We start from the raw sequence: 24,721 nt of genomic DNA, 5'->3' as shown, positions 1-24,721 counted from the left end.
TGGTGTTAAAGGCTCTGTTGACCTTTGCCCTGATATTCACCACCTGACCCACACTGAAGAAAGATGGAAAGGCGGAGTTACTACCTTCAGCCCAACCCTTCCATACACACTCACACACGCCTCCTCTCACCTGATGGTGTGCTCAAAGTGGATGTCATCCATCGAAGCGGTGACGCAGGGACTGCCAGCGTGCCTCTCAGCTGCACGGTCGAACAGTGAGGTCATTACAACATGCACTACTTCCAACACACACCTGTGACACACAAAGCTCACCTGAGAGGCAGGCGGCGGAGTCCATCCATTTGAGCAGCTGACCCACGCTGAGCTCCTGCCGATGGTTGCTGTGACAGGGCATCACGATCTGACTCATTTTCACCTCTGTCGGGTTGTAGTTTTCTTCTTCTTCCTCTTCTTCTCCATCCTCTTCCTCCAAACAATCTGATGTCCTGGAACTCATTTGGAAAGCTGGGGAAACAAATGAAAGGAAAGACACTGAAGCTACAGTACTGTGCAAAAGTCTTGAGTCACACCTCATTTTCTTTTGCCCCCAAAGAGCCAGACTTTGTAATCATTTTGAAACCTGATACTGAACAATAGTTTTGCTCTAGTCCGATTTCAGATGAATGTCTTTTTGTTTGTTCAGTCACTTAAAACTGACCTATGACTCTTTTTGAAGCATTCAATTCAGCTTTATTTATAAAACACCAAATCTCAACAACAGTCGCCTCAAGGTGCTTTATACTGTACAGTAGAGCCTACAGTGATACATGCAGAGAAGAACCCAACAATCAAATGACCCCCTGTGAGCAGCACTTTGGCGACAGCGGGAAGGAAAAACTCCCTTTTAACAGGAAGAACCAGGCTCAGGGAGGGGCGGGGCCATCTGCTGCAAACGGCTGGGGCGAAAAAGGCACCTAACCCAGGAGGTGAACCAGTGCGTCTACGCACAACAGACAATTTAGCAAAGAACCAACTGTAGACTGACTGAGCAGCTACTGCTCAGCACTCCCAGTCTGCTTCCCACCAAACATTCATCAGGTAACTGACTGTAAGTGTCAGTCGATGGATCCACGTCAGCCCACTATCAGTGGAAAAGAACGTGCAGCACAGCTGAGGCTTGTAAAGATGCACCTAAATAACGCACATAAAGAGTCCTGGAACAAAGTGAACACAAGTTTAGCCGTAACGCACAACGCCACACCAGACCTCCTCATGTGAACGGTCAATGATGGTGATTCTTTACATTTGCTTTGCAGCCACAGGATCCGGGCACACCACGAACTCCTCTGTACACCAAAGGAGTCCAGAGTCAGCTGTGAGGCCCTCTGACAGCTAAAGCGCGGTGGGATCTATGGTGGAGCTGCATATCACTAAGACTGTCTGACACGTGACAGCTGTGATGGCTGATTGCTTGGTTCTGTTGGTCACTGCATGCCTGCACAGCATCGTCTGCGCTGCATGCTCCAGAACACAGTAGGTTGGTTTTTGTTCTTAATGCATCAGATTTTCTTTTTATTGTATCCTATAGTTCAGGTTCTAATACATAGTTTGATATGTTGTTGATTGTTCTTTGTTTTCATTGTATTCATTTATGTGCTTATGCACATGTGTATAAATACACAGATACTCTATGTTGTTGTGCTACATGTAGGGTGTACAGCAGTTTGCAATGTTGTTTTGCATACAGACTATACAAACACATTATTAGAATTTTATTATTATATTATTATAAATATTAACCTGCAGTTACTGTGGGATGGTGCCAAAAACAGTATGTTATGTGTACTTAACAGCACTCGTGCCAAAGGCTAACATAGAAAGAGCATTTAGAATAAGCTAACAGGAAGCTGAGGTAACCCCAGGTTACTGACTGTACAGACAGTATGTGAAACATGCAGAGCCAGACTTGGTCTCACTTGTTACAACTGATCTTTTGTGTCGTTGCTTAAAGTGGAATAAGATAGAGGAGGTGGCACCATTAAAGCACGGTAACGACAACAACAACCAAACAGAAAACTCCATGAAACTCAAAGTGGACACAAAGCAGAGCACTCAGGGTGTACACGCAGCTGAATGAGACGTGCTGTTTAAAGCACTTTGAGGGCTCGAGTAAAAGCTCCACATGAGAACCATTTACTACATGAAGACTGGATGAATAGAACAGTGGCAGACTTTTCAGGGCCTCCACAGCCAACACCGGCCTGATAAGTAAAAAGCCTTTCTCTTGGATGCCACCAGGGGGCGCTGTCTTTGGCTTTCAGCCATACAAGTCTACGGAAAAACAGCTTTGTGCCTTCAGCGCAGTGAAAACGTTTGTAGCCTCAGTCAATAAGCAACACTGCATTCAACATAAAGTCGCTCCACGTATCAGAAAGGCTGGTCAACGAGGCTCTAACAAACCACAGTGTGTTTGTCAGCGTTGATGGAATCAGCTCCAAGCTTTCTGCTCGGGCTCAGCGCACACAGGTGAGGGCTGTGCTGCAAGCACGCCGCAGTTTGACACGGAAGCCTCGAGATGAACTTTCACAGACTGTGGCCGTGACTCATGTTTCTGACACAGCTCGTGGTGGCGACACATTAACAGTTTTTTGAACGATCCTTCGTTCAGCTTTGGACCTCAGAGGTTTGTGCCAACAAGCTTCTCACACAGCGACTGGTCTGCTCAGTCCCAGTACAGATGTTGTCCTGGTCTGGACAGGTGGAGCGGGGACCGGTTACGTACCTGTGGTCTGTAGCTCTAAAACAAACAGCAGTGACCGTCGACCGGTGTCCTCCTGCACTGTGCACACAACAGACTCACAGTGACTGACGGTGACGCCCAGTCTAACCACTAGTTTCTGCCCAGCAGCTCCCAGTTCAGGTTTGTGCGTCCTTCTAGTTCCACAAACTGCGCCTGTGAGCCAGCCTGGTTTCCAGTCCGAGCCGAGCCTAAACCCGCACCGAGACCATTACCTACATGTTAGTGTACATTAGAGGAACAAACCTGAGGGCGGCCACTCACACAGCTCCACAGACTCACGAAACACAACGACCAACACGGATTTCGCCAGTGCCTTTCAAAATAAAAGCCACACACTATGTGCGTCGATTTGCTGATTATACCAACCATGTGCTGTACATGTGCAACATTTAGCTCCTGGATAATAAGCTGAAGGGAACAGCGAATTTTTACAAAGTCAACGTTCAAAAGTTTTAGATCAGCCCAGTTCTTCCAGTTATTTATTGCAATTAGTCCTTCAGGTCCAATGAAGTCTGTCCTTGGAATGAAAGGGAAGAGGTGACCTACCAGCAGTTTAAAAAAAGTTACCCCAAAGTGAAAAATAATGTACATTTCAGATTTATACAAAAAGGCTTTTTCAGGGCACGCAGCGTGGGTCAACAACTTAAAGCTGCTCTGAGCAAGCCTTCCTACAGGTAATGATGGCCAAACGAAGCTTGTGTTAGAAACGGCTCATTATTCCAAGCGTTTCAGTCCTCTGGTGACATCTGGTGGCCAAAATTATGAAGCGCAGCTTGAGTTTAAAGCGCTCTTCTCTACAACACAGTGTGGAGTATGTGAGGCCCCGCCTCCACGTACTTATGCAGTTCATCACTGGACAGCTGTGTTTATAAATAATATGATATTAGGCCAATTTTCGTAGACATATTTTTGACCCGGGGGTAGAACTGATTGTGAACTGCAGGGGGTATGAACTTGTAAAGTAACAACATGATGCATTTAAGGTCATCCTGTTTGGTTTTTATTTAAGCAGAGAATTGGTTCCACTGTGTGATGGCCCAGTCTGCTTTCTTGGAGATGATTTTTCCTGCCTCAGAGGAAAAATGCTCTCACATGGACAGAAGAGGCTGGAGTGCACAGGAACTGTAGAGATGCAGGTGTGCGCTCTTCCTGGTCCCACAGACTATCAGCTAAAGAGAATAAACACATTAAAGTGCTGCACATTTTGTAGAATAACATTAAGATTATTTTAAAAATAAAATGTTTTATTTTATTAAATTTAAAGAGTAAAGCGTGTAAAGAGTAAAGGTGGAGCGTGTGAGCAGCTTCAAGTTCCTGGGAGTCCACATCTCCGAGGATCTCACCTGGACGACCAACTGCTCCAAGCTGGTCAAGAAGGCTCACCAGCGCCTCTTCTTCTTGAGGACTCTGAGGAAGAACCACCTGTCCTCAGACATCCTGGTGAACTTCTATCGCTGCACCATCGAGAGCATCCTGACCAACTGTATAACAGTCTGGTACGGGAACTGCTCTGCCTCGGACCGGAAGGCGTTGCAGAGGGTCGTGAAAACTGCCCAGCGCATCGCCGGAGCACCACTTCCTGCCATAAAAGACATCTACAGGAAGCGGTGTCTGAAAAGGGCTGGGAAAATCATCAAAGACCCCAGTCACCCATCACATGGACTCTTCACCCTCCTGCCCTCTGGGAGGCGCCACAGGAGCCTCCGGACTAAGACCACCAGGTACCGGAACAGCTTCTTCCCCACAGCTGTCAGACTCCTGAACTCTGCCTCCTGACATCTGACCCACGTTAACACATGGACTGAACATACACACACCCCCACAATGGACAACTGTACCCTCAAACACAATAATAACATGGACTGAACCACCACTCACAACCACTAGCACTTTATAGCCTCTGTAGAAACTATCTACACCCTCACTTATCTTAACTGCACTACTGTATAGCTCTGTGTAAATAATCATTCTGTACATTCGATAATCTTTAATCCTACAACTGTTTACAACTTGCATAGTTCCCATTTCTGTATAGCTGTATATCCCAGATTCTGTAAAGTTATTTATTTCATATTCTGTATAGTTTTTCATATTTATATCCTGTTCATATCCTGCACATAGCTTGTACTCACTACAGCCTGTACATACTTATAGTTATAGAATATTCACAACATACTTCATACCGTGTACATTATAACATACCATAATAGACCCATTTCTGTAATATACTCACATATCTATATTATTGCTAATATATATTGTAATATATCTATATCACTAAAGCACTTCTGGATGGATGCAAACTGCATTTCGTTGCCCTGTACCTGTGCATGTGCAATGACAATAAAGTTGAATTCTATTCTATTCTATTCTATTCTATTCTATTCTAAAATGGAAGTCTTTCTAAAGTTATTTAATGACATTATGAAAAGCAGATTTGTTTTGTTAAAACATTTAAAGTTTCTCATGTTCTCAGAGAAAATAAACGCGCACAAAACAAAAGCAAACAACAAGAACACAGACTTAGCAGACTTAGCTTTTCGTGGAGATCATTTCTCCTGCCTTAAGGAAAATCCCTTCACATGGCCCAGAGGAGGCTGGAGTGCAGAGAAACTGGTAGAGATGCAGGTATACAGTCTACCTGGGCCCCACCAACTATCAGCTAAAGAGAATAGATTACATTGCTGCACATTTGGCAGACTAACATTTTATAAGATAAGAGATAAGATAAGATAACCTTTATTAGTCCCACACGTGGGAAATTTGTTTTGTCACAGCAGGAAGTGGACAGTGCAAAAGTTATGAGGCAAAAATTAGAATACAATAAGAATAAATACAGTACACAGCTGTACAGAATAGAATAAAATAAAATACTCTATACAGTAGAATAAAATAAATATACAATAAGATAAAAATAGAATACAAATACAAATACTATATACAACTGAGTAAAAATACAACGATGACAGAAAGGATTATTGCACTTAGTATTATTGCACATGTATGGATGTGTGTGCTTGATCAGTTAAAGTCTTTATTATGGAGTCTGACAGCAGTGGGGAGGAAAGACCTGCGAAATCTCTCCGTCCCACACCGTGGGTGCCGCAGTCTCCCACTGAAGGAGCTGCTCAGTGCTGTCACAGTCTGCTGCATGGGGTGGGAGATGTTGTCCATCAGGGATGACAGCTTAGCCGCCGTTCTCCTGTCACTCACCACCTCCACTGGGTCCAGAGGGCATCCTAGAACAGAGCTGGCCCTTCGGATCACCCTGTTCAGTCTCTTCCTGTCCCCAGCAGAGATGCTGCCGCCCCAGCAGACCACACCATAAAAGATAGCAGAAGCCACCACAGAGTCATAGAAGGTCTTCAGGAGTGGGCCCTCCACTCCAAACGACCTGAGTCTCCGCAGCAGGTACAGCCTGCTCTGCCCTTTCCTGTAGAGGGCGTCTGAGTTATGAGTCCAGTCCAGTCTATTGTTCAGATGAACACCAAGGTACCTGTAGCTGTCCACAGCCTCAATGTCCATACCTTGGATGTTCAGTGGTTGCAGTGGAGAATGCTTGTGCCTGCGGAAGTCTACCACCAGTTCCTTGGTTTTACTGGCGTTGATCTGGAGGTAGTTCAGCTGGCACCAGTCCACAAAGTCTTGGGTCAGTCCTCTGTACTCCTTGTCGTCCCCCTCAGTGATGAGGCCGACTATTGCAGAGTCATCAGAGAACTTCTGCAGGAAGCACTGGGTGGAATTGTGGGAGAAGTCTGCAGTGTAGATGGTGAAGAGGAACTGAGCCAGAAGCGTTCCCTGTGGGGCCCCCGTACTGCAGACGACCCTGTCCGACACACAGCCCTGAGTCCTCAGATTAATTTTCAGATTAATTAAACAATAAAATATATAATGTTATAACATTACATGTAAAGAGTCAAGTGGAAGTTTTTCTAAAGTTATTTAATTATATTTATATTATGATTCGCTTCCTTATAAACCATTGAATCAGACACGAAGCAGTTAGGCTCTAAATGAAGCTTCGGACGTCACCGGTCACGTGACTCTGGCCAAACGAATCAAGCTTCGACACAGAGCTTCTGAAGCAGTGTGTTCATTTTTTTGACACACGCACTGAAGCGTCAGCTTCAAGCGAGCCATCACTATTGTAAGGAGAGCTGTATGGCAAATAAATACTTCCTGTTCCACTACACTTGCCTTGGTCCATCTCACTGTGTTTCCAGCGCTGTTACAGTCGGTCTGTCCTACAGAGAAACTGCAAAGAAAGTCAAAGTGTCAGTGAGTCCAGTTTCCTTCAGCATCAAAGGCTCAGAAACTGTGACAGGAAGACGTCTGCAGACCCAAAGACACGACTGAATCAGAGGACAAGTTTCTGAGAGGTAACAGCTGATGGCGGCTCACAGGACAGCAGCTTCAAGCAGCTTCATAGTGGTCGTAGTGAGAAAGTCTCAGTTCCAGCTGTGAAGAGAAACGAGCTGCAGGTTTGACAGGACGAGTTGCAGAAAGAAAGCCAGACGTCAGAATAAGACAGAGGTTTGTCTGGGCCATGAAACACCGACACGGGACGACTGAAGACTGGAAGAAGGTATTATGGACTGATGGATCATCACGCAGGATCTTTGTACGGCGTTGAGTAGGTAAAGGACGGTTCCACAATGTGTGGCATCAACTGTCAAACATGCAGGAGGAAGTGTGATGGTCTGGGGCTGTTTGCTGGATCCAGGGTCGGTGACTCGTACAGAGTGAGAGGCTCCCTGAACCAAAACCGCTACCACAGCATCCTGCAGCTCCCTCTGGGGTCAGGGGTTCATCCTACAGCAAGATAATGGCCCAAAACACGAGTTCAAGCTATGCCAGAACTACCTCAGGAAAATAGAACAAGGGAGTGTGCAGCACAGTCTCCAGACTGAAACCCCATCGAGCTGGTTTGAACTGGACAGAAGAGTGAAAGCAAAGCAGCTACAAGCTCCACATTCATGGGAACTTCTGCTACAGATTCGATTTCTACTGTAGAAAGAAGCCACGAGTCAGACGTTTAGAATACACTTTGGTCTATAAATTGATTCCATGATTTCTTCTTTAACTCCAGTTTCTTATTTGTATATGCTTTTATTTCAGAGTGCAACGAAACATTAAACGGCATAATTTTCCATAAAAGACTTTAAAACCTGGGATGTTCTTGGCAGCGTATTTGGGCATTTATTTTGATGTGCGTTTCAGTAGAAGGACTAGATGTTACAATCCCTGATTATGCACTGCTTTAAATTGAGAAAGGTTTGAGGGACGGCTGTTATGAGGAAAGCCCAGAAACTTTGCTAGCAGCACATCGTCGTGTGCCTCAACTGTCGGTCTCTTACCCAGGCTAATCTGCCATTTTTCCTTCCTTGGTTAGGTTTAGGGATTAGAGATCTGATCTAAATTATCGTATTAAATTTGGGACACATCATCAGTAGTGGACCTTGGATTCATCGGGTGTTTCAGCCATTATCACCAGACACCCTCATCCAAGGAGGCCCTGGAGTGTGTCTGGTTTATGTTAAATTGTTATTTCTCTCCTTTCTTCTGTTTACAGTTTATTTTCTATCTATTCACTGCAACTGAGAAATAATACTTACCTCTTTAGCATTTATGGAGCCTCACTTCTTCAAAGGGACAGAAAAGGTGATCGAGAGAAGTAAGACAAAGGGGACACGATAGGAGAGAGCAGGAAACAGTGCACTGTTTGGTGTTATGAAGCAGGTCACACAAACAGGAAGGAGCAGATTTATGGACACTTGTATGTGAGAAGCAAGATTTTAAAGTAAGAGTAAAATCACAATCCTTGCTGTAGATTTCAGGTCAGCGCTGCCACTTTTAATACTGTTGTGACTTCTATGAGCATTTGTGTCTTTAGCATTTTGTCAGAACGACAATTTTAACAGGATCTTTAGATATCTGAAAGCAACGTGCCGTGATAAATCCACTGAATTACCCGCTGTTTTTTCTTAGCTCCCCACTGTGTGCCGTGAGTTTCCTCAGACTGCTAAACTCCCTTTGCTTGTGAGCTTCATTCAGGATGTATTTGTTCTGTTTAGGATGTGGAAGACTGACTTCTTCAGCCTGAGCCTGGTGTGATTTACCTTGATAAAATGGTATGTTCAACTACAGAAGATAATCATGCAAACCCACCAAATGTGTCATTTGTGGTTGTTCTCCAAGTATTCAGAACGCCCTCGGCCAGAGGCCATGTCCTAACATGAGCATAAACAGTCACTGAACAGGAAAACCACTCATTTGCTTTTCGATGTGGAAGGAAAAGTATGTCCACACGTTTAACATAGAACAGCAACCCAACGAAACGTGTTGGGTACTGACATGCTTCAGGACGTAGCCTTAGCTTGGAATTTACATATGAACAGCTTGATAACCTTAATGAGAAAGAAAGAATAAACAAAGTGTTGAGAAAAGCAGCCTTTATTCAGAATAAAGATGTAGATGAAGTGTGGGTGCAGCTCCATGAAACACCCGGACGCTGTCACTGACTGAAAGAAAATCAGGAGTTTTGAGAAGATGCTGATTTAGATCCCAGACACACACAGACACACACAGACTTCACAGGCAACTGACTGCTGGCAGCGCATCGCTCACACAAACACACAACAGATGTATGAGGTCTGCAGTCCTACACAGCTCCATGCAGGTACAGTGCCAGGAACTTGCTGAACGCCTCAGGCTTGTATCCGGCCAGACCAGCTGGTATCTGTGGAGACACAAAGCAACCAATCAGAACCATTACATTTTCACTGTGGCTCCTCCCACCACACAGTCAAAAGGAAGCATGTGCAATACGTCTGTAACAGTTTCCACCAGTCTGTTTAACTATGCATCAAAAATGTTGCAGCTAAAAATTAACTGTGTTGTGCAGTAACTGCAGAGCGCAGTAACTGCAGAGCGCAGTAACTGCAGAGCGCAGTAACTGCAGAGCACAGTAACTGCGCCGTTAGAGTACAGCTTCCTGCACACTGACACAGGAAGGCTGACAGCTACACAGATAAGTAAAGTTAGTGAAAGCCACGCCTCCCCTCAAACAGAAACTGTACCTTGACTTGCTTCTTTTTAATGAGCGGTCGAACTTTTGCAAAATCATACAGCTCAACGTCTTCTTCCAGCCACATCTGCAAACAGACAAATGGAACAGCTAAAACAGACTGCTGGGGTTTAACTTGGGACTCATTAGCTGGAGGACAAAGAACAACTTGTTGACACATCCATAAGCTTAACGCTGAGTAAGCACACAGGGTTACTGAGGCCATCAGAGACGTAGCCACTGTTCCAGCATCGTCACAGCAGTCTGCTCTTATGTTTGTGGCCTAAACTGGGCTGGTAAGTTGTGGAGTTATTACAAACCCTCAATAACACAAGGAAGCACCAAGACATACATAGCATTTACATACTGGCGAGGAGTGAGCCGTGCCTTTGTGCCACACTGACAGGTTTGGAGTGATACTTAGCACAACATAGCACGAGCTGTAAGAAGGAAATCATGGTGAACAATACAGCGAGCACTGAATCTGTAGTCAAATCCTTGAATTGTAAATGCACTGCATTTACAGCAGTGATATTTCCCTACTCATCAGGGCGTGATGTCAGCATCCTGTACTTTCTTTTTCCAAGGCTGAATGATTTCACAGCATAAATAATCCACACAGGTTAACACGCTTAGATCTGACTGGATGCTGGCAGATTATTCTCCGCTCTTCTTTGCTGATTTGAAGTGGCTGGTTTGAAAGCTTCACTCTGATTTTTCTCCACGTGAAAACAAAACAAACCATGAAGAAAAGCTCCAAGTTTCCAAAGTGATCAACTGATTTGAAGCAGAGAGCACACAGTGTGAGGACACACGCAGGTCCCTGGGCTGTGTCCTCTGATGGGGGGAGGCGGTCTGGGTCTTCATCCAGCTCATCTGAATAACTTAAACTGTTTGAACTGATGATCGTGGAAACTGCAACATGACACCTTCTGACCAGTACTGGGCAGTAACTGAGTACTATCAAAGGAATCCTTTGTATGCAACAGTGTAAATGGACACTACACCTGACACGCCTCCATGATCACTTATGACAGGTTAATAGGTTTTAGCCTTGATGCTGCAGAGCCATCAGCACCACTGATGTGTTGGAATCTGCACATATATGTTTAGAGAAAACACATTTTACACACAGTTGTGGTTTTTTTAAAGTCATTAAAGACGTGCTGTAGCCTCGTCCCAGAGAAACACGAGTGCGTGCAGGCTTCTGACCACACCCCTACAGCCCAGGATTCCTCACATACAGCTCACCTGGTTTTTAATTCCATCGTCTCCTGAGAGGTCCGTGGTATTCAGCTGGAAAACCATGAACTGGAAAATCCTGCCATTGGTCCCGACTGACTGCACGGTCACAGGACGGTCTAAGAGTCGCTGTGGACGAGTCTGACACACATGAAGAGGGATAATTAAGAAACACAACACTGTTCAAACTGAGGTACAGTGTTGCTGTTCGTTTGCACGCATGCTTACCCCGTAGAGCTTGTGTGCACGGGCCAGCGCGTTTCCAAAGGTAAACATGATCATCTTGGTTCTAAACTGCTCTGGGCGGAGCTTACAACGAGGATCAGCTGACTCCAGGAAGTACAGCGTGTGGGCGTGAGGGTAAGGGTAGTCATCTCTGAAACCTGAGTGGACGTGACAGACTTCTGTCACTGAGCGTGAGGAGCAGACACAAGCACACCTGGACCCTGACCTGCGTTACAGAAAGGACGACAGCTGGCTAACCTCTCACCTGTGTGGTTTACCTCCTCTTTGTACACGTGCACTTTCTGGAGGTCGATAGTCGGGGAGACTGGATAGAAGGCGTCCAGGACGTGATCCGCTGTGTCGGCCACCTCCTGTTTACCAGACATCTCTGGGAGAGGATCCGTGCTGTTCAGCAGTAAACCGTTCTGACCTCTTATCTGGAGGAGATCCTCACCTGACACGCAAACACGTTGGATCGTATTAGTCACGACTCGCAGTCAAAGCGATCCTGCTGAGCACGAGGGTACGATACCTCTTTTCCACGTGGTTGCCAGCGAGTAGTTCTCTGCAAGCATCCTCCTCCCGAGGGCCGGGTGGCTGCACTGCAGCGTCGCACACAGGTGCAGCAGGTTGAGCAGCAGAGTGTTGCTGAGGAACAAGCAACAAAGGGACAGTTAGTTTATACCGTTCTGTTTCACATTTAAATAAAAGAAATAATATGAGCATTATCATGACTCCGCCTATCATTACCGCTGCTGTGTGGAACGTCTGGAAACAGTCTCTGATGAACGTTAAGCTCATGAAGGGACAGGTCACTGCGTTCATGCGTTAACTCCACTGCACCAAAGCATAGATACGAGCTGTAATGGCAGCTCTAATGTTCAGTCCAGTGGTTCTTAAGCTTGTTGGAGGAGCGAGCCCCACCAGTTTCATATGCGCATTCACTGAACCCCTCTTTAGTGAAAAATAAAATGTGATTTTTTTCAAATTCAAGACATAGATATGTTTTTTTACTGGTGCACAAAATGAGCTGTGCATGTCATGGTGGAGGCTCTGCCGAACCCCTGAGACCGACTCACCGAACCCCTAGGGTTCGACTGAACCCAGGTTAAGAACCACTGGTTCAGTCTTTGTTATGTGGTGTGCCGCAGACAAAAGCCTGATCCTTTGACTCTGTGGCTTGTTTGGAGCAGCTGTCAGCATGTTTGCTTCTCATTCATAAACTCTCTGCATGCGCCGTCACAGAAGGTTTGTGTTGGTGTCTGTCGGGGACCAGCTTGTTTTCTGAACACACAGAGGCAGCCCCTCGTTTCCAAACAACCCCTCAGGTTGTTTTGGCTGGTCCCACGGTGGTGCCATGGGGACAAAACCATCAACTAAAGCAATGAAAAAATATTGCAGTAAACAGTACACGTGTCACAGCCCTAAACAGACTGTATTCAAATGATGTCAGATCTTCCTTACAAACAGTGGTGAATCATGGGTTTGCAAACACACATCCACATGTGTAGAAGCAGTTATTCCTGTTATCAGAATACTTTATGAATCCCTGAGGAAAGGTTGCATCGAGTCGAGTGTGTCTGTGGAAGTCCACACTGCAGGGACTGATTCTTATAGAGCGCTTTTCTATAACCACATCCCAATCACACCCGAGCACTTTGTCTATACTAACTACATCCACACACATTCATACTCTGATGGACGCATCGGAGAGCATCCATGGGGTCCAAGGACACTGTAGACTGGAGGAGCCAGGGATCGAACCACCAGCTTTCGGTCAGTAGTGACCTGCTCTGCCTCCTGAACTACAGCCACCCCACATGTGTAAGTATAGATGTCACCCAACCTGTATTTCTCTTTACGCGGTCGATCCTCTGTCGTGTCCCAGAAGCGTGCGTGTTTGATGGCATTCTGCACACGCTCATCCTGATCTGGGATCTGGTTTTCAGGGTTCTCTGCGAGGGAGAGGAGCTGTGCAGGCAGACCTGGGATCACCTGGGTTTTGGTCAGCCAGGCAGCCTGACGCACACCTGAGACCGACAGGCAAAAGTTTATATAAATAAAAGTGAAGATTTCAGATAAAAGCTTTTTAAAATGAATCAAATCTGCGTGATCACGTGGGTCTACGTTTAGCTACAAAGACTTTCAAAATAAACCTCTCTCAGAGTAAAGCTCCTTTTGCGCCTGTTTATTAAAGTCTTGATTATGTTGCACATAAACAAGCATCATATGAGTGATTTCTGATGAGGCCTGTCAGTCAGCCGAGCGTCCCTTGCACTCCCGTGGACTAATAATGCTCATGTGTGTCTAATGAACCCCGGGCAGCGGCGTGCTCAGCGTGACACAGCCGTTACCTTCCAGCGCGCTGGTCCTCTGGTTGAACATATAACACGGCTTGTCCTTGTACAGCCGCATCTCGTGGGCAGGGGGAGACTTGTAATATCGCGGGTCCTTGTAGTCCCTCTCCCAGTGCTGGGGAGCAGGTTTCGCCAGCCCCGGGACATAGTGCATCCTCTCTCCGTATGTGACCATCTCCAGTCCTGGGATTTCGACCCTCTCCCTAGGTTTCCGCGGAGGGGGGACCTTGGCTGTAAGGCAGCGGCCGACAGTGAGGTGTCTCCGGGCCCCTCCATGTGCCGACAACCGCTTCAAATCCGTCAAAAAGGCGGCGTGAGAGAAGAGCGGAGCCGCCGTTTTTAAACGCTGAGCCGTTTCAGGAAACATTTCTCCTCCCGCTGTTCTTCTCGTTGAGCCTTTAACAACAAACTCCGACCTGAATCACTGCTTGTCTGTAACCGTGCTGTGGGACAGCGCCATGACACTTCTTCTTCTTTTAATTTGTGTTGAGCTGTAAGCGGGGGAGCATAGCGCCGCCTGCTGTTACCTGTTTATAATCTTAATCCCGCATTTTGGAGATTATGAAGCCGTTATTTTAAAACAGCATTGTGATTTCTGTATATGTTGAAACAGGCCGTTCCTGTATCTGATGGCCGCTGACTTCTTCTCTGACTGTTTGGCAGTAAAAGTGCAAAGTCGGCTACTCGTGACAGGATAAAGAGACTGGCGAAAAGACGGATGCAGTTCGGGACCATAGTAGATGACGTGCTCTACCACCTGAGCCATCCCAGCTACAGAAGCCCGTCACGTCTTTCTCAGCTTGGTTACTACAATACTTGAGAGGAGCTTCCATGTTATGGAGAGGCAGGTAATTAGCCGGGAGTTTAAGGGTGTTGTCCCATTGTAGGGATTGTTTGCATTCAGAACTGGTCTATTCAATTCAGTTTTATTTATACAGCACCAAATCACAACAACAGTCGCCTCAAGGCGCTTTGTTTTATAAGGCAGACCCTATACATACAGAGAGTAACCCAACAATCATATGAGCAATGACTTTGGCGACAGTGGGAAGCAGTAGCGGTTTTAGATACGGGCGGCATCGTAGTGGGGGGCGGATCACGGCCAGCGCATAGTGGGAATGTCACAGGCACCGATCGGTTTTCTATCACCCGTTTGCTGGGAGTAAGGGCGCCCTCCGCCTGCGAGCTGCGCCTGCTGCTGGCGGCACAGGGAGGAGAGGGCGGGGCGGCGGGGAGTCTCTGGCTGGAGCAGCGTCTAATAACCAACTCGCAAAATAAAACAAAATAAAAACAAAGCAACAAACACGAGAACACCAGACATCATGATACAGACTTATAATTCGCACCGATGTTTTTTCGAAATTCTGTACGCGAAAAGTGAGCGCGAGAGCCCTCGGTGCGCCTGCGCGCTGCTGAAGTCAACGACGAGGCTCCAGCTACAGCAGTGCAAGTAAACAAACAATAAATATACACTTTAGGACTCGGGGTCTGTGACACAGGACCCACACACACACGGGTTCTGCTTAGTGTCTTTTTATTTTGGAAATAATCTGCGGTTTTTTGGCAGCCGCCTCGGACGCAGCCACTCCCTCTCACTGCCAGCATCATCTGCTCCATCTCACTGTGGGCACACAAAAAGACATCTCCCTCATTAACACTGTCCCCTACACCTGTTGCCTCCCCGCCTCCTCTGCAGCAGGCCAGCAAACCACGCCCCTGCCACAGCTTCCCCACCGCCCCACCGAGGCCGGGGACCAGGGATAAAGGGATCAATAACAATTTAAAATTTATAATTTACAGTTTGATGATTTAAAGTCACACACACAACCCGTCGAAAGGGGAGGGGGGCCGGCTGCTTCCAAATAGAGCACATTTCATTCATAATGATGTAAATTATGTATTCATGATTTGAATCCTGGGTTGTGCGAAATCCCAGAAATACACCTTAGACAAAGTGAATCTGTGAACTAAGGTGTAGGTGTGTTAGGTTATGTTGTGGTGATCCTTGAGTTGGGGGATTTGTGTTCATACTGGAGTGCAAAATTAAAACCAATGGAAGATGGACAAGAAAAGTTCAAAGCCATCAGGTGCTCAGCTTAGAAAAAAGATAAAAGAAGAGGAGGAGAAACAAAAGATGCAGGTAAGCAGATGTGTGATTGGATCATGGCAGGTCATCCTGAACCAATCAGAATCAGAATACTTTATTAATCCCTAAGGAAATGATGTGGGTTACAGTCGCTCCAAGAAGAAATGGTAAATATAGCAACAGTAACAGACTAAACTCCAAACATTATGTTACAGATTTTAATATAATATTAATTAGTCGTTGTCAATTGTTGATTTGTCCTGTTCTCCTTGTATGATGAATTATGATGGCTGTTTGGTAGCTGTTTGCATACAATGCATACTCTCTCTCTTCATATGGGGGGGGGGGCAGAGGGAGTGTTCGCCCGGGGCCCCAAACAGGCAAAGACCGCCACTGGTGGGAAGGAAAACTCCTTTTTAACAGGAAGAAACCTCTGGCAGGACCAGGCTCAGGGAGGGGCGGGGCCATGTTAGCTAGCTCTGAGTACCTGCTGTTAGCAGCACCCATATTTGTGCAGCCAGCTGATCACTGAGGGCCATTGGCCTCTTCAGCCAGTAGGCACAGATAATGTCAGGTCTTGGCACCGTCCAACTCCTCATTCTGAAGACACATTATTAGATGTCTGCCTTTGAGATGTTGACTGGGTCTTGCTCTGTGAGATTGTCGTGGTCTTCGGTTCACCGGCTACCTTATGTGACGCTGCTTTCTCCACGATGTTCTTTCAGTATTGCTCAATTTCAGCTGGGTCTGTCTTTGTGCTATTTCCCCTCACAGCATGGAGCTCTGGAGAACAAGCCATTTTTTTCTGAACCTCTTCTTTCCTACTAGATCTCTTCAGTGTACTGGGCCGAGCTGTGAGCCATCTTGTAGTGCTTCTTTTTCACCCAGGATATGTTTCTCATGGTGTCTATCTGCACCGCTGTTCACTGACTTCACTGATTTTGGCTTCCTGCCTTCTCCTCTGTGTGGAGCTTACTCTTTACAGTCTTAAACCCAAGTGCTTTTAGTATTACTGTGGCATTTGCATATATGACCTCATTGTTTTTAGTGATACTGGCAGTGGGGATCATGTGTAGAGCACATCTGCAACCATCCTCTGACGAGACGTTTTCAGTGAGCCAGTGGAGTCGTGTGTTTGGTCGGTGGGTACTGTGATTGCAGCCGGTCCCCAGCTCTCTGTAAACGGCCATTGATCAGTGGTTATAATAATTAAGGACCAGTAAACTGAACTCACAGTCCATTCTTAGTAATGGTGCTAGTTTTGACCAGTATCCAGATGTACTGTTTAAAGGCTTCAGTCAGACTCAGGAGGTCACATGTATGGATGAGGACATGTGACCTCCACTGAAAACCCAGCAGAACCAACTCTCTGGGAGGTCCTTGTGAGTTTACACGACTCAGTAATGCACTACAACATTGTTATTGTTAATTGTGATTCATTACCCTGTTAATCACTGAGCTGAGCTAAAGTAAATCAATAATAAAAGATAAATAATATAAATATTAGAATAAAACCCCAGAGAGTAAATTTGACACCCCTATCGGTTAGGAAGGAACAAGCCCCGCCTTCCCCTGCTCCGTACCGTTGTTGTGCCAAAACCTGATTTCCAATGTTTCCCTGTGTGTTTTATGTGTAACATCATTACGTATGTTGCTAAATAGACTTTGGTGAACAGGTATTACAAAGGGGTTATATATAAAATTAAAAAATTACCTGTTTCTCAAGTATCTTTGTAACTGTGTTATTGTACTTACATTATAATCAGCCAGCTCCCTTTTGTCCACTTAAAATATGTTTACAGAACTATTTTTGCATTTGTTGCACAGGACCAGCTTGTTGCTGGAAAATAACTATAAACCTGAGAAACTGAGCAGATATCCATACCAGAGATCTGCATGGACCTTGGAGAAACGGACCTGATTTGTTGTGAACACTTTGGAACCATCGTGATCTGCACGGGCGCGGAGGAAGCGGACAATATCCTCTCTGAGAGTTGAACATTAGACACGCGCTGGCTTTTTTTTTGTGGGATCGTGCGACCTGACGAGGAAGATGGCGAGCCGTTCCCTTTGAACCGAACCACAGCCATTCCGAGTTGGCCCAGAAGGGCAGGTTGCTCTTCTCTCACGAAGAATTGCAGCAGAGCGGTTGGACAAAATCACTGAACACTGACTATTAAGCCGGCAAGACTGACATATCTGAGCTCAGATAGGATTCTGGTTACTATTAGTATTGCTGTTGTTGTATCTTATTTAATGTTTCATTCCTGTTTATGAAGTGCTGTTTAATTGTTGCTATATAATTCAGTACAATTCAAAGCAACTTTACCTGTGGCTCCACTCATTCTTCTGCACGCCACTCACCATGACCCTCCTGCGAGTCGAGCTATTGGCCCATTCTCTCCATCCTACTTTAACTTCCCCTACCCTGTCCTGTACTTGGCTACTCTTGCCTGGATGGTTGAGCAGTACATATGATAATACAGATAAACCTGGACGATATTCCAAACTGTCATCATCTCTGTCAGCCGGGATCAGGAACACCGTTACATTACTGTTATTTTAGGCCCTGTGCTATGATCTTACTAAAGCTATGTTTAAACAAGCTCTCTCTAAATTTTTTCCAAAATAATATCTAAAACTGTACACTGAGCACACAAAACCATTTTTTTATTTGTTGCATTTATTTAGCAGCATGACAGTGAAGAGAACAGAAGAAAGCTGGGACAAAGAGGAGCAGCGAGCAGCTCAGGGCCTCTGCATCATTAACCTTTCAGGATGTAGATCACAACAGTGACCTAAACCAGTGCCCCATGTTCATCTAGCCCTCTCTATGTGCAGACAATAATACTGAGGAATACTATCATGTTCCCGTCCATCCACTCAAGGAGTCGACATAATCTGGTGTTGGTTATGCAGCCTCAGAGCAAACTATTGGAGAGTTAATAAGGGAATTATTTACTGTTTTAATGTCTCGAGTTGTTTTAAAAACACCTTTGTCATGTTTTCATTATTTTAAGCAAATCATGATGAAAATAATTAGCAAAATCATGGATCCTGGTGTTCATTTAAAGAGCAAAGCTTCAGCAAATCAGACACCACAAATAAACAAATTTACTGCAAATGAGTGAGCCCCAGTATAAACTGATTGTTCCTTGCAGTGGGTATTTAGTCAAATGTGTGTGTGCATGCGTGTTAATTGCGGACTAAATAATGCAGAGCTTAAATTTAAAAGAAGACAGAATAAAAGAGGCTACATCTTAAAACTGAATAATACAAACAAAGCAATGCTGAGAGGAGATATGGGTGTCCGTCTGATCTCATTCTGTCTTGTGTTTTACAGCCAGCGAGGCCAGGCTCAGGAGCAGGATGGTAGTTTTTCCCAGAAGCACCCAGAACCACAGCTGACCCTTCAGACCTGCATGGACACAGATGAATGTACACTGGGTTACATAAAATCCCTCAGAAGCTAAAGAGCGCACGCAGAGACGAGCCGCATTTAGAGGGGAGCGATAGATTAGCATGTATAGCACACAGACATGAAGGAAACATTTGACTTTCTCCTCATCTCTCAGTCTGAGTGTGTTTTCCTGTGCAGGGGTTGGAATGGATAGTGAAGTGTGAACCCCCAGGGAGGGAGAGGGGGAAAAGCCAACACATACTGGGAGAGAAGTCTGAGCCTCTGCACTGCTCTTTGGAAACTGTAAAAAACTGAAAGACTGAAAAAATCAGCACTAAAAATAAAGAAACAGCAGCTACTGTGGAAATCCTGCTCTGTGTGAGACTTCCAATCACACGTTATAACATATTAGTCCTGACTCTGATGAGCACAATCAGTGACATCAAACTGATAACGTGCTTGTGAGCGCTCACCTGCTGCATTGTGGGTCTGCTGGGTGCAGTTACACTTTGGGCTGCTGATGGTCAAGGAAGGTGGTTTTCCTGTGAAGTTATCTGGACAGAGGAGTGTTAATCAGACCAGGAATAAGTCATGATAGCCTAAAAACAGTAATACACACTGTTCACATGTTCCAAACTGGGTTTTCTGGAAAGCTGGAATGTGAATGCACTTTCCTGGAAAACACTTTGGATTAACCTCTGTTGTTCTAAATGGGATCAATAAATAAATTCACTTTACAGTTCACACAAAAGTGTTATTACAGTCTGCCTTTTTCAATGATCATTTAATAAAATATTAATATTAATATAACATGCTTCAGTGGGCTGATCACTTTTTGGCACAACATGTGCTCAGACACAGAGAGAGACGGATGTGCACGGGACCAGCTTGTTGCTGGAAAATAACTATAAACTTGAGAAACTGAGCAGATATCCATACCGGAGATCTGCATGGACCTTGGAGAAACGGACCTGATTTGTTGTGAACACTTTGGACTTTGGAACCATCGTGATCTGCACGGGCGCGGAGGAAGCGGACAATATCCTCTCTGAGAGTTGAACATTAGAAGCGTGCTGGCTTTTTTTGTGGGATCGTGAGACCTGGATCTCTTCCTGACGAGGAAGATGGCGAGCTGTTCCCTTTGAACCGAACCACAGCCATTCCGAGTTGGCCCAGAAGGGCAGGTTGCTCTTCTCTCACGAAGAATTGCAACAGAGCGGTTGGACAAAATCACACCCATCACAGACTTTTGACCTTTTGGATTTGACTTGACTGAACACTGACTATAAAGCCGGCAAGACTTATAGGGTTACCGGGGCCCCGCCCTGGAGCCAGGCCCAGGGAGGGTGCCCAAGGGCGAGTGTCTGGTGGCCGGGCCTTAGTCCATGGGGCCTGGCCGGGCACAGCCCGAAAAGAGGACATGGGCCCACACTCCTGCAGGCCCACCCACCCACAGAAGGCGCATTGGGTGCATTGGGTGCCGGACGGCGGCCAGGAGCGGAGGCCCTGGCGGACTGATCCCTGGCTACCAAGACTGGCAATAGGGACATGGAATGTCACCTCTCTGGTGGGGAAGGAGCCTGAGTTAGTGCGTGAGGTTGAGAGGTACCGGCTAGATATAGTCGGGCTCACCTCTACGCATGGCTTGGGCTCTGAAACCAGCCTCCTGGAGAGGGAATGGACTCTGTCTCAGTCTGGAGTTGCCCCTGGTGAGAGGTGGTGGGCTGGGGTGGGTATTCTAATATCCCTTCGGCTTGCTGCCGGTACGTTGGGGTTCTTCCCGGTGGATGAGAGGGTTTGTTCCCTGCACCTTAGGGTCGGGGAACAGGTCCCAACTGTCATCTGCCAAGTGGCAGTTCAGAGTACCCAGCCTTCTTAAAGACCCTGGGGGGGGGGTGGTGCTGGAAGGTGCTCCACCTGGAGCCTCTGTTGTCCTGCTGGGAGACTTCAATGCTCACGTGGGTAACAACAGCGAGACCTGGAGGGGCGTGATTGGAAGGAACTGCCTCCCTGATCTGAACCCGAGCGGTGCTCTGTTATTGGACTTCTGTGCTAATCACAGTTTGGCCATAACAAACACCCTGTTCGAACATAAGAGTGTCCATAAGTGCACGTGGCACCAGGACGAGCTAGGCCGCAGGTCGATGATCGATTTTGTAATCGTATCACCTGACCTGCGACCATATGTTCTGGACACTCGGGTAAAGAGAGGGGCTGAGCTGTCAACTGATCACCACCTGGTGGTGAGTTGGATCAGGTGGCGGGGGAGGACGCTGGACAGACCCGGTGCACCTAAACGCGTAGTGAGGGTGTGCTGGGAACGTCTAGCAGAGGCCCCAGTCCGCGAGATCTTCAACGCACACCTCCAGCAGAGCTTCAGCAGCATTCCGAGGGAGACTGGGGACATTGAGTCCGAATGGACCATGTTCAGCATTTCCATTGCCGAAGCTGCTGCATTGAGCTGCGGCCGCAAGGTGGTTGGTGCCTGTCGTGGTGGGCACCAATAAATAAAAGTGTCATCTGGAAAATTCGACAATGAAATACAAGCCAATAAAGATGTGATAATAATAATAATTAGTCCTTACTTGCTATTTGAATACTAAAAGCAGGACTAATGGTATGGGGTGGGTAGGTCTTGCATTGGTATTGTCCAGTGTGTGCCTTTGTAAAAGACTGGACATTCAGGACCAGGGTCACATTGGGTAATGCAGAGGAAATGTTGACAAGAGACTCGTTGTTCTGGAAGATAAAACAGTTACAGCAGTTATGTTAACCTGACAAACATCACAGCCATGTGACAATGTTAGCCTATCATATGAATGCTTCAGACAATGAGGTAAACATAGCCATGTTAGTCAGCAGCTCATGCATCAAATTGCTATGAGTATTAGTATTTTAATACATGATATCAAAGTATAATACAGAGGTGTCCAACGCCAGGCCTGGAGGGCCGGTGTCCTGCAGGTTTCAGATGTGTCCTTGATCCAACACAGCTGATTTAAATGGCTAAATGACCTCCTCAACATGTCCTGAAGTTCTCCAGAGGCCTGGGAATGAAGTCATGTGATTCAGGTGTGCTGACCCAGGGTCAGATCTAAACCTGCAGGACACCGGGCCTCGAGGCCTGGAGTTGGACACCCCTAGTATAATACTAAATGTATACTAATATCTGAGACTTGTATACCTTCCACAGCTGTGCAACGTGGCTGTTTTTTAAACATATGAAAGTACAGTTCAGCCTGAAGGCTTCTCCAGGTGAGATCACCATGTCTCCAGAGGTATTCACTCCAGCTTGGTCGCAATCATCTACGAACAGAAAGACTGATTTTAAAAACCTACACCCAATTTTTTACATCCATGTTTAACTTTTACTCGTGTTTCATTTGTTCAGTACGTATTTGTCCTGCCAGTGAGCTTTCAGTTCCTCTGCTCTCAGAAGCAGGCTCCATATCTGTCCCAACAACTGCAGTTTACATGAAGGTACGACCCGAGGCCGACTATTGGACGAGCAGTAAAACACTGAAGCAGCAACACTCACAGTAAGAGAGAGAGAGTGTGTGTGTGTGTGTGTGTGTGTGTGTGTGTATATGTGTGTCTGTGTGTGTGTGTGTGTGTGTGTGTGAATCAGCTTTGTCTGGGACATTTGTTTCACTGTTAACTCTCAGAGATCAGATGAGTGTCGCCTCTTTTCTAAATGCAATCAGTTGTTGGTTCTGTGACTCAGGCTCCTGTAAAGGACAAACTACAAGAGTGCAGCTTTTATAACACTGTCAGTGTACAATAGAAGAAGAAGAAAGTACACCGTCTGTCAGTTTTGTGGTTTTACAGGACGTAATAAAAATGTCACAGATTACACACTGAGTCGGGATTTTGCACAAAAACTAAAACACGATGTCACAAAGGAGTATTAGTGCCAATCACTTTAAAATAGCTTTATTTTTCAGTTTAATTTTTTTAAATAATAATAAAGTATTTGTCAGCTTCAGACTTTCAGAAACTCATAATACTGTAGCCACGCCCAGTGTCTCTGACCAAAGCCAGTTTGAGTTAGTAACTACAATGACATGGATACAGACTTAAACGAGTTGTAATTAAAATGTCTGTTATCATCATTGACTTTTGTGAAGTTGTCATTTAGCGGCTCACCTTCAGCTTCAGTCCAGCACAGCAAACTCACCACCAGAACCAACAGCTCTGCCTTCATCCTGCCTGTGTGTCCGTCACCTCACTGCCAGCATCTGGACACCTCTAGTTTCAGTGCTGGCTATATTTCACAGGAAATACGTGCGTATAAGGACTGGGAGATACAATCGGCTGACGTGAGTCCTCAAGCAGAAGGAGGCTGCGGTAGCCAGAGCAGGAACACTGATAACAGCACATAACAGCATCATTCGACCGTCTTTAATCTTCATACTTTGTTCAGAAGAAAAATCCCCACATGTGCTGTCGAGCACAAATACGGGATATTTGGTCGTTTCTGTGTTGACACCAACCGGACAAGGTCTCACTTGGAGATAACATCTGCCTGTCATCAGGAGCAACTGCTGAAATCTGCTTCTCACCTACAAAAACATCAAAAGAGCGTAGAGAAAGAAAGGAAGTACTCTGTAGCTAAAACTGGAGGCCTCTCACTGCTCAGTCACCGCACTTTGACCCTCATCAATATTGGATTTGTTTCCCTTCACTTTGTTGTCCACTGTCAAAGGAAAATTGTACATAGTGTGATCAGCTGCATGAATGTGTTTTATTGATCACTAAGCACTCCACATGTCTACATGACTTTTCACATAAACTCTTGTGTGATAAACTTATTTAGCAACTAACAGCTTCCTCTTTCCTGAGAACGTACACGTGTAGAGAAGGGGAACCTCAGCTCTGAGTTCTTGGAATAACTTAGTTACCTTTGTACACACACAAGCTTGTTTAAATAAAGAACGCAGACAGTGACTGTGGGGCGATTCTTAGAAATCCCCTGTTGTCCACTAAACATTAAAATAGCTCCATAAAATATATTAATTAATTAATAGTATTAAATATATCAATTATATGTTTGCATATAATTGAATGACAGCTAAGCCAGAGTTTAATCAAAGATTTGTATCAGTGATGCTAAAAGAAAAACCCAGACTGTGTGTGACAATGCAGCTTGGACACAAAGCAGCCAAGAAACGACAACATCTCTGCTGTGCAAGTGTTTCTGATGGTTACCACGAGTGCCCCCACCAACCCCACTGACCCCTGCATCAACATTTAACCTAGCATGCTTTGAGTTTGCTGCTGCAAAGCTGATTGAAACCAAACCTGTTGCCTTCAGCTTTTTAATACATGTTGGTGGTTAAAGGCAGGCGGGCAGCGTGAACAGTTTGTGGATGCCATAACTCCATAGGAGCTTCAAACTGATACCATAGGTCTATCTATAAAAGTCTGAATCTTAGCAGACCTAAAGGTTAAAGGTCAGAGGTTCTGAAATCCTTGTGAATCGATAGCTCGAGAACAAGGCCATCTAGGAGCTTCAAATGACAAGAACCTGGCCTCAGAATGGGCCATTAGCCCCTCCCACCACCACCACCACAGAAATATACTGATTCCTTCTTTTCTTTTTTAC

At 45.7% G+C, this 24,721-nt stretch overlaps 3 protein-coding genes across 5 annotated transcripts in view; all 3 read right to left on the bottom strand.

The window, feature by feature from the left end:
- The window catches only part of acot11a (acyl-CoA thioesterase 11a), a 14,630-nt gene extending 11,609 nt beyond the window's left edge, over window positions 1-3,021 (bottom strand). The window contains exons 1-4 of one of the 3 annotated variants that reach the window (XM_085377996.1): window positions 2,984-3,021; window positions 274-465; window positions 131-200; window positions 1-53 (exon numbers count right to left, since the gene is read on the bottom strand). The exon at window positions 1-53 is cut by the window's left edge and continues 8 nt beyond it. In XM_085377996.1, the coding sequence (XP_085234122.1) occupies window positions 1-53; window positions 131-200; window positions 274-457 (307 nt within the window). In that variant the 5' untranslated portion in view covers window positions 458-465; window positions 2,984-3,021. Of the gene's footprint in view, window positions 54-130; window positions 201-273; window positions 665-2,722; window positions 2,937-2,983 lie in introns of those variants that run through there. The other 2 variants (XM_085377997.1, XM_085377995.1) reach the window with 2 other exon arrangements.
- Window positions 3,022-9,193: 6,172 nt separating this feature from the next.
- mrpl37 (mitochondrial ribosomal protein L37) lies at window positions 9,194-14,095 on the bottom strand. Its single transcript, XM_085378158.1, has 8 exons — window positions 13,628-14,095; window positions 13,120-13,303; window positions 11,806-11,921; window positions 11,539-11,727; window positions 11,277-11,431; window positions 11,058-11,189; window positions 9,820-9,894; window positions 9,194-9,479 (listed from the first exon to the last, which is right to left on the bottom strand). The coding sequence occupies exons 1-8, from the start codon at window positions 13,995-13,997 to the stop codon at window positions 9,402-9,404; spliced, it is 1,299 nt and encodes a 432-aa protein (XP_085234284.1). The 5' UTR covers window positions 13,998-14,095; the 3' UTR covers window positions 9,194-9,401.
- Window positions 14,096-18,771: 4,676 nt separating this feature from the next.
- On the bottom strand, window positions 18,772-23,645 carry LOC146614281 (uncharacterized). The gene is made up of 5 exons (XM_085378717.1): window positions 23,263-23,645; window positions 22,301-22,422; window positions 21,702-21,855; window positions 19,590-19,670; window positions 18,772-19,134 (listed from the first exon to the last, which is right to left on the bottom strand). Exons 1-5 carry the CDS (start codon window positions 23,318-23,320, stop codon window positions 19,037-19,039), a joined length of 513 nt encoding a protein of 170 aa, XP_085234843.1. The 5' UTR covers window positions 23,321-23,645; the 3' UTR covers window positions 18,772-19,036.
- Window positions 23,646-24,721: the final 1,076 nt, after the last annotated feature.

Source organism: Diplotaxodon limnothrissa, linkage group LG18, assembly GCF_057381915.1.
Source record: "Diplotaxodon limnothrissa isolate DT_005_m linkage group LG18, D_limnothrissa_male_GT1.1, whole genome shotgun sequence".
In the NCBI taxonomy this organism is placed as follows: Eukaryota; Metazoa; Chordata; class Actinopteri; order Cichliformes; family Cichlidae; genus Diplotaxodon; species Diplotaxodon limnothrissa.
This window is presented reverse-complemented; position numbering and strand designations above follow the sequence as displayed.